Source organism: Tiliqua scincoides, chromosome 8, assembly GCF_035046505.1.
Source record: "Tiliqua scincoides isolate rTilSci1 chromosome 8, rTilSci1.hap2, whole genome shotgun sequence".
NCBI lineage: Eukaryota > Metazoa > Chordata > Lepidosauria > Squamata > Scincidae > Tiliqua > Tiliqua scincoides.
The window spans coordinates 47,412,404-47,421,987 of NC_089828.1; the positions used below are offsets into that span (position 1 = coordinate 47,412,404).

A 9,584-nucleotide genomic window follows, 5' to 3' on the forward strand; every position below is an offset into this window, starting at 1 on the left:
GAGAGTCAAGGATGGGGATGGCAACACTGAAACCGCCATTTCTGGAACATGGCGGAAATTGGCTGTGCCAGGGCTGTGCCAGGGCCAACCGAAAGGCTTCCTCCTCCTCCTTCTCACCTCCCAGCACTGCCATCTCAAAAGAGGCCAGGGAGGATCAGAACCAGCTGCTGCCACTAAAGGAAGTCATGCTTCAGGTTTCATTCGGATAAAAGGATCGCCATAATCAGCTGCCTTTGAAGTCTGAGACATGAAAGCAGCCTCATGCTGGGAGGGAGGCTGACTGCCTCTCTTAAAGGAACAGGAGCAGGCAGAAAGCTGGGGGGGGGGCTATGTAAAACCTCAAGGTGTGCATAAGTGGGGGAGGGGACAGCAGCAGTGAAGGAATGCCCCAAAGGAGGACCTTTTCCCCCCACTGTACAGGCAGAAGGCCCAAGCCTTGGGATCAGGTATGGATGGGGGAGGTTCCTCCTCAAAGCATCAAACAACGCACTGTTTGAACCTGGGAACCGGAAATGCCTCAAGATGACACACACACAGAACAGACACAGCAAGGACAATGTTTCAGTTATGCCCTCCCACCACCACTCTCGTCCACCGGCAACCCACACCTGTCAGTCCACAGGTTCATGCCAGCACATGTTAACATTTACATGCAGTCATTTAGTACACGTTTCTACCCTTCCACATGCCCCACAAGAAGCCCCAAAAGGCAGTTCACAAAAGCAAAGCAAGGCAGGCAAAATCAACTGAATGTCCATGTAAGCGCACCACCGACAGGTGGTGGACCAAGCATCCATGAGCCCAAAAGGGCATGTTCTCAGACCAAATACAAAGCAATCCTTTTGGGTTCCTATTGTCTTATCGGCTGCTCAGGGCAGAGGCCGTGAACAAGCACGCAGGACTCTTTTGGCCTGGCAGACTCCCCAGGAGGGAAGCATGGTTCTGCCCTGCTGCCTGTGCACCTCTCCAGAGAGCAGCATCCCTGCCCAAGAGGGCCTCACTCTGATTTCAGAGCCTGAAGCTGGCAGTCACCTGAAGGCACTGGGCCTCTGAACAGCTGCAAAAAGTCAAGGATGCCCTCAGCTGCTGTGAATGGAGGAGCCATTGCACTTGCAGGAAACATGCGAATCCCAGTGTCTACCCATGACACCTTTGCAGCCTGACTAAGTGGCTCTCTACTCAGACCCACACCTCACAGTCACACCTGGAAACATTCACCCAACACCACGCTCCATCTCCCCTTCCCGCATGTACTCACCTCTCAATGATGTCAACAAGAGTGCAAGCGAACATGAGGAGACCTTCAGGCATCTGCAGCGCCACTGAGAGAGAGGGAGAGAGACCCACATCAGGAGAAGGACACAGTCCCATTGGTCATGAATCTGGTATATCCTGGGGTCCCAAGACACCCTCTTTGAGCCAGATATTTAATCTCCAGAACCCTTTTTCTACATTATGGTTCACTCTGGAATAAGGAGTGTGCTTTTGAACATAGTCAGTTTACACAACTTTTTTCTGCCAATTCACGACAGCCTGCCCCAGCACATGACTGGGATTAGATGTCCATCATGCAGGCTACAGCCCCAGCATGTCTCCTTTTTAAGACTTAACTCACTGAGCTGGGAGCTCAATGCACTTGTGGGGCTGACAGAAGCACGTGGCTCTTTCCACATCAAGAACAGCAGAGTTAAGGCACTTTGATAAAATCTTAACACCCTTTGGTTCCTGCAGTTATCATCAGACAGAGGAGTTAAGCGGGAGGTTACATTATCCATGGATAACAGATCACCTCCCCAGAAAGATCAAGGCAATTACAATAATTAAACTAATGAAATCCAACCACCCTCATCAGGGCCAGCACAAGACCTCCCAGTGCCTGAGGCCTCTGCCAACCTTATGCTGGTGCCAAACATCCTCCCCCCCCCCCTTATTGGGCAGTACAACAGAAGTACAACTTCTTCCACCACTCCTCCCTCTGGCCCCCATGTTTAAAAAAGGAAGAGGAGAACAGAACAAAAGAGGAAGTGTAGAGGAGTGCAAAGCTCCTAGCCTGCCATTCTCCTCTCCTCCACTGAATCCAGGAAATTGTAAAGGCAACAGCAAGTGGATGGGGCAGACCTGATCATTTTACACACACACATGCACACGCACACACACCTTTCTACAAAACCAGACTCAGCAACAGAACCCACATTACACCAGGCAGCACAATAGAAGTAGCCACAGCAGACCAGTCTCCAAGAATCACTCATGTTATGGCCATTTTCCAATTGTTTCTGGAGACCACCTCAAGCTTTAGAGGGATGCGTGTGCATGCTGCTCAGCCCCGAGTCTCAGGTCCCAGCCAAAAGAGGCCGGTTCCTCCTGCAGCTTTCCATCCTTCCTTCTGAGTGTGTGCAGAAAGTGAGCAGGGGAACAGCTAGCTGATCTTAAGAGGCAGAAGGGCTCACGCAGAGAGCGTTCCACCCTGCTCTTGGACCTTGCTAACCTTCCTTTCTCTTTCCCCAGCTCCCCCATGCACTGGAAGCCCTGGCAGAGATCCCAGGTCCTTCTCTGGCTGACAAGTTCACAGGACTCTGCCTCTCCCTAGTCCTGTCCAATGTGATTATCGTCCTGACGAAGAGACTGCTCATCGGGCAGACGTACAGCTTGCTCAGGCAACTGCTTTGCAGCCAGCCCATCTTGGCACGGATGGCACCAGTCACCAGTGGCAGCGCAAGGCACCTGGGGCACCGCACACATATTCACCCTGTTTCCCTTAGAGATGGGACTTCCCCACCAGAACAGACAGCCTCAGAGACAAGGGGGGGGGGATTACACAGTAGGCTTGCCCCGCTCCATCTTCCCAACAAGGACTGTTTCCTTTTGTGCCAATATCTGCAGTAATGCATTTCACTTCTGCAGTGGTCACATGGCACATTCAGCGACAGCTGCTCCTCTTGCATTCACACAGCCCTGATGGCCCCAAACTGGAACTTTTGGTCCAATCAAGGAAGGGGGAAAGAAGTGCCCTCCAGCACAGGGGCAGCCCTCTGGTCACCGCACTCAAGACGCTCACCCCGTTTTGCCTGGGCCTGCTGGATCCGCCACACAGTCTTATAGATCTCAAAGTTATAGTTGTGTGGGAGGGCTTTCACAGCTAGCTGAAGCTCCGGGTTCGACAGGATCTCTTGGGGGATCTGGTGAGCCACTCGACGTGCGGCCCGGCGAGCTAGAAAAGAGGAAGCAGTAAACAAGGTGAGGGCAGTGCTGTGGATCAAGTCCCACTGGAAACCATATCTTCACAGTCACAGTTACTTTCACAGTGGTGCTGCAAGGTAAGCCACCATTATTCCCATCCTGTAGACACAAGACGCAAAACCGAGACAAAGATATGGCAGGGGGAGCATGACAAGTCTGTGGCAAAGGCATGTCTTGAACTCGGGTCTCAGAGTTCCAGAACTAACTTTTCTGCCGCTGCACTCTGCTCAAATCCAGTTCTGAAATGGCAGATGGGAACCCCTCCATTCTTCCCCCAAGGACTGAGGGTTGGAATGAGTAAGCAAGAGGTGGAAGGTGAGGGGGGGGGTAAGGTAGAATAAAATTCAACACCCCACACAATGTCCCCCTGCCACCTCTGGTAAGTAACAGGGGAAAAAAGACATAAAATGGGATGGGAAAGAATAACACCATTATTGAGCCAAAACAAACTTTGGGGTGGGGTTGGGGGAGTGAGGATAAGGGCCAAGGAGCTAGAATTAAGAGAAGCCAGTCAAGGAGAAAACAAGGAGTCCATCTAGAAAACAGGAGCCGGGGGGGACAGGGATGGGGACATGATTGAGACATACAAAATTACACATGGGATAGACTGCACAGAGGAATATTCTTTTCCCTCACACACCACACCAGAACCAGAGGGCACCCACAAAAATTGAGTGTCGGGAGAGTCAGAACAGACAAAAGGAAATATTTCTTTACCCAATGAGTCATTAATCTGTGGAACTCCTTGCCACAGGATGTGATGATAGCACCTGGCCTAGATGCCTTTAAAAGGGTATTGGACAGATTTATGGAAGAAAAGTCTGTACAGCTTACAAGCCATAACGGGTATATGCAACTTCCTGGTTTTAGAAGTAGGCTGTCTCGGAGTACCAGAAGCAAGGAAGTGGCAACAGGATGCAGGTCTTTTGTGCGCTCCCCAAGGCAATTGGTGGGCCACTGTGAGATACAGGAAGCTGCACTAGACAGGCCTTTGGTTTGATCCAGCAGTGCTCTTATGTCCTTATGAGAAACCTCCATCACTGCCTTCCTTCCACAGCAAGGGGGCTTCCTTGGGATTCCCACGGCCCTCAGTTCACTCTTAGAAATAGTGGCTAGAAGGATCCCCAGCCAGTAGGGGAGCATCCCATGTTCATGTTCTTGGACAGATGGGATATGACACTGATGGGAGGCTATAACCAGGGGGACTGAATCACTTTTCAGATTGGGTGTTTGGCGCCCTCTTACAGGGGGTGTTCCAAAAAAGGCCAGGTGGGCATCAACACTTCAGCAGAATGCCAGGAGACTGAAAGGGCAGATTTCTATTCTAGCGATTCCCCCTCCCTTCTCTTTAGCACGAACACCAATCTGTGAATCAGCAAAGCACAAGTGTTACCAGGGGACAGAACTTGCGGCGAAGAGTAATGCTGAGGGAAGGGTGTGTGAGAGGGGAAATTTGGGCTGGGGGCTCCACTCACGTTTCTGAATGACTGTGCCCCACTGACTGCCGTAGGAAGAGGTCAAGCAGCAAGCAAAACTGACTCACTTGCGGCTTTGCCCACTCGATGAGGAAAGCAAGCAAGCCCCTCCCAGCAAGCTGTCGGGACCAGAGCAAGGAGAACAACAGATGCCACACTCCAGAGAGGCTAGCAGGCAATGGGTGCTGTAGGCCTTTGCTTTGGGACCCCTGGGCTGAAGTTCCACCTCTGCCTCAGACTCACTGCACAGCCTTGGGCAAGTCACATCACAGGCCTCTCTTCCCCCTATCTCCACTTGGCCCTGTTTCCCATCTGGATAGTAGGAGTATGAGGGGCCAACCCCATGAGGTTTTTTCTCAAGCAAAAGCACAAAATACAGCAAAAGAAGAAAAAAAGCATTCTGCCAAAGCCACAGGGGATCTGATGTAGGAAAGTCCTTAAAATCAGTATCTGACATTCTTGAAATTTTATACCTCTACAACCTTTCAGTTGTTTTTATTCAGTTCCATGACATCCAAAGTAGTGTATGGTTTTTAAAGTCAATGAAGTGTTCTTAAAAGGACTCATTGATTAACAATACTCATTGATTAAAAACACAATAGCGTGGTTGATAATCCTCTAAAATCCCTCAGCAGCCACAAAGCCCCCTTTCAAAAGAGAAACCAAACAGTACTGATTGCCATTATGGATGAGACAGCATAGCTCAGTGGATCCCAAACTGTGAGTGGTGGCTTCCCAGGGAGCAAGTGAAACCAGCCAGAGGAGCCTTGGAATCCTCACAAAAATCCCACCACCCTTTACAATGCACAGGACTGTAGTCCTAATGGGGAACTGCAGCCAATGGCCCAGTAGGTCAGGGGAACCACCAGCTGTAAAGTTGGGAACTACTGATCTAACCATTTATAGGTTAAACCTAGATTCTTGCCCTAAGCCAGGGGTCTTTATACTTTTCGGCCCCAGGGCTGCATCATATATCTCAGGGGTCTCCAAACATTTTGGCCAGGGGGCCGCATCATGGTTTGGAGGGCTGGAAAAAAAATTATATATAAAATTTATATAAATAAATTAGAGATGGAACTTAGATGTGTGAATAAATGAATGAATGGGCTCATTCATTCAACCTCTCTGGCCCTTAGAACACCCTCCAGATGTAAACAGAGCATAGTTCTAGTCATGTTCGGCAAAGCGAGCCAGGGGCTTTCAGGGGACAAGAGGCTGGCCGCGGGCTGGATAGAGGCTCTTCACGGGCCGCATCTGGCCCCAGGGCCGGGGTTTGAAGACCCCTGATATATCTTAACATGGTGTCGAGGGCCAGGTGTGGCCTGTAGGCTGGAGTTTGAAGACCCCTGCCCTAGCCCATCCAGCAGGCACCCTGAGTGGTTTCTTAAGACTACAGTTAGCCCCTCTGTAAACTAAATACACTGAGGTTAGACCTGACACCTGAAAGCAGACTCTCCCTCTTCCAATCAACCTGATTTTGCAGCTGCTTCCCTAGCAGTATAAGATCTAGCACCCCAATATCAAGTGGAAAGAAGCCATTTTAAAAGTTGCATAATCCCCCCCATAGGCAGTCATGTGGCAGAAGTATAAAGAACCCACCTCAAGAATGTGGGATCAATGCCAACTCCAAAACCAAAGCAAACAGTGTCAGGTGTAATGGCAGAGCGTGAACATCCCAAAGCAGGGATGAAGAGCGGACCAAGGACACCTCACAGAGAGAAGAAACAGCCAAGAGGGGATGTCTGCCAGTGACACTGTTCCCAACTGCTGTAATAATTGGGAACCACTGATCTAACCATTTATACATTAAACCTAGATTCTTGCCCTAAGCCAAGGGTCTCCATACTTTTCGGCCCCAGGGCTGCATCATATATCTTAACATGGTGTCCACTAGGCTTCAGACAGGCGACAGACTTCAGAATGGCACTCACCTAGTTGCCTGAGGCAAGTCAGATTCTCCCCCAGGTAACCAAGCATGGAAAAGTCACACCTGAGCACTGAAATATAATCTCAGTGAGTTTTTGTCAAGCCTGTTCTTTAGTCTCTTCCTTTCACTATGAAAATAGAAAGCTACCTTATACCAAGTCAGTATCATCTTCAGCACTGACTGGAGGCACCTCTCCAAAGTCCCAAACAGGGATCTTTTCTAGCCCTGCCTGAAATCCTGGGGTTTGAACCAGGAGCTTTCTGCACCCAAAACAGGTGCTTTTCCACTAACCTATGACCCCAACATGAAACTTTTCTGCAGATGGGTTTTTTCTCCCCTGTGGGGTCCCAAGTCCTTGACCTGAGGAGGCCTGTGCACTTGTTGCACAAAGGAGCAATCTCCCTTACTTAATTTGTGAGAGCTGGAGATTTTAGTAGGCTGATCACTGGAAAGGCTGAACCTCATGGGAAAATTTGCTGTTGGTAGTTCTTGTCATAGGGACAAGGAATTACAGACAGAATTATTTAGTAGCTATTCCTATAAGGCCTTTTGCAGGGAGATTAAAGAGCAACAAAGAATGGGGGATCTTCCTTAGTTTCAGTGCATGTTCACAGGTGGACCACAGCTACAGGCCGTGAGAGTTGGTGGTTTTGGGATCCAGCCCCCCACAGTAGGCATAAGATCCTGGCTTTAGCCTAGAGCAGTGGTTCCCAAACTGTGGGTTGGGACCCACTGGTGGGTCATGGTCTGATTTTTGGTGGGTTGCCAAAGGATCATGGAAAAATCAGATATTGTATCTGCTAATTACCCTGGAAAGAGCTCAGCTCCTGCAGTTTGCAAGCATGTCTAAATATAGGGAGATAAACGTTTAAGGGTCTTTTTCTGGTTATTATTACTTATAAATAAATACAATATTATTTCTTTCTAGATGTCTTTTTTTTTAAGGTCTGGTAAACCTAGGAGGGTCCCAATAGAGTGTTATTTTTAAAAAGTGGGTCCTGGGGCTAAAAAGTTTGGGAGTCACTGGCCTAGAGCAGTGATTCAATCCCATAGGATTGCACAGGACAGTTTTGTCTGTCTGTGCTAGAGATACTCACTGTCTTTCCTTTGTGGAGACTTTATCTTGGTTCTTGATTCTTGTCTGTGATGAATTCCTGAACAGAAGCAACAGAGGAAGGCATTTCCTCCTTACCTGGTTTTTGGGTTTATCACTCGGCATTCAGCTGAACTCTTTAGATCAGTGTTTCTTAACCAGTGGAATTCATACCACCTTCGGTAGTTGAGATGGTATCCTGTGGCACTCATGGGATCCCCAGACCACCATGGCGTGGCAGTGAGACCAGCAATGCTACATGACAAACAGTGGTAGGAAGCTTGGCTCAGCAGTTAGAGCTCCAGCATGAACTTTTCACTTGTTCCTGATCCTGCCATGGAGACCACCAAGAAGGGGAATTCACTGGGAAGTTCAAATCTCTCTGTTCTCTGGGACGATCTCCACGGCAGGGTCAATCCTTGTCATCTGGGAAAAGCCCAAGCCATGCCTCCTCAAGGATGGGAGCTGCCAGAAGCATCTGAAACTATGCTATGAAACACAGGCCTAGTGAAGGTTGTGTCCCTGGAAGTATAGGCATCTATTTTGTTCATAGAGCGTATGGTGAAGAAGGTCACCTGGAACCTAATCCCATTTTCCCCACAGGCTCAATGACTCAGTAACCATTAATTCGGTATCTATTAGGTTTTCCAGGAGCTAACCATACCGCAGTGGTTTCCAAACAGTGGGTCAGGACCCACTGGTGGGTCACCAAAGGGTTATGGAAAGATCAGATAACTGCCTCAAGTCCTGAAGCTACTGAAAATTCAGATGCTGTAGTTGCTAATCAACCTGCAAAGAGTTCAGCTCCTGCAGTTTGCAAGCATGTGTACATATAGAGAGATAAAGTTTGAGGGTCTTTTTTCTGGTTATTACTACAAACAAACAAACAAATATATAAAATATTATTTCTTTCTTTTAAAGTCTGTTAAACCTAGGTGGGTCCTGAAAGAGTGTTGTTTTAAAAAGTGGAGCCCTGGTGCTAAAAAGTTTGGAAACCACTGCTCTATAACTTAAAAGCCCATGGAGTGATGGCTTCCTGGCTGGCTTATGCCGGGGCACTTCTCCTTTGTGACATTAAGCACTAGTAGGAGATGGGAGGGAAATAAATGGCCACATAAGAGTCACACTGGATCAGGCCAAAGGCCCATCTAGTCCAGCTTCCTGTATCTCACAATGTCCCACCAGGGAGCACACAACACCACAAGAGACTGGCATCCTGGTGCCCTCCCTTGCATCTGGCATTCAGGGATAGCCTACTTCAAAAACCAGGTTGCACATACCCATCCCAGCTTGTAACCTGTGATGGACTTTTCCTCGAGTAATCTGTCCAATCCCCCTTTAAAGGCATCCAGGCCAAGTATCATCTCCACATTCTGTGGCAAGGAGTTCCACAGACATACAAGCACAAACCCATCACGGCTTGTAACCTGGGACGGAGTTTTCCTCTAGAAACCTGTCCAATCCCCCTTTAAAGGCATCCAGGACAGATGCCATCACCAAGTCCTGTGGCAAGGAGTTCCACAGGCATACATGCACATACCCATCACGGCTTGTAACCTGAGATGGACGTTTCCTCCATAAACCTGTCCAATTGCCCTTTAAAGGCATCCAGGCCAGACGCCATCACCACGTCTTGTGGCAAGGAGTTCCACAGGCCCCCTTCCAAGGGAGGGGATCGGAGCAAGGGAGCCACGCACAGCAACCAAAATGTACAAGCGGAACCCCAACAGCGCATCAGATGCGGAGCTGCTCCCTTCCCAGATCACCTGCGGCGGGAGCGCGGCCGCCACCCGCTGCCGCTGCAACTACTGTGGCTGCATCCGCCTCCGGAGACTCCATTGCTGCAGAA

General features: G+C 49.3%; 1 protein-coding gene across 3 annotated transcripts in view; it reads right to left on the bottom strand.

Moving 5' to 3' along the window:
* DPH1 (diphthamide biosynthesis 1) overlaps nt 1-9,584 on the bottom strand; it is a 44,805-nt gene extending 35,221 nt beyond the window's left edge. For 2 of the 3 annotated variants that reach the window (XM_066636190.1, XM_066636192.1), the window contains exons 1-3: nt 9,502-9,584; nt 3,059-3,211; nt 1,259-1,322 (exon numbers count right to left, since the gene is read on the bottom strand). In XM_066636190.1, the coding sequence (XP_066492287.1) occupies nt 1,259-1,322; nt 3,059-3,211; nt 9,502-9,574 (290 nt within the window). In that variant the 5' untranslated portion in view covers nt 9,575-9,584. Of the gene's footprint in view, nt 1-1,258; nt 1,323-3,058; nt 3,212-9,275 lie in introns of all 3 variants that reach the window. The other variant, XM_066636191.1, reaches the window with a different exon arrangement.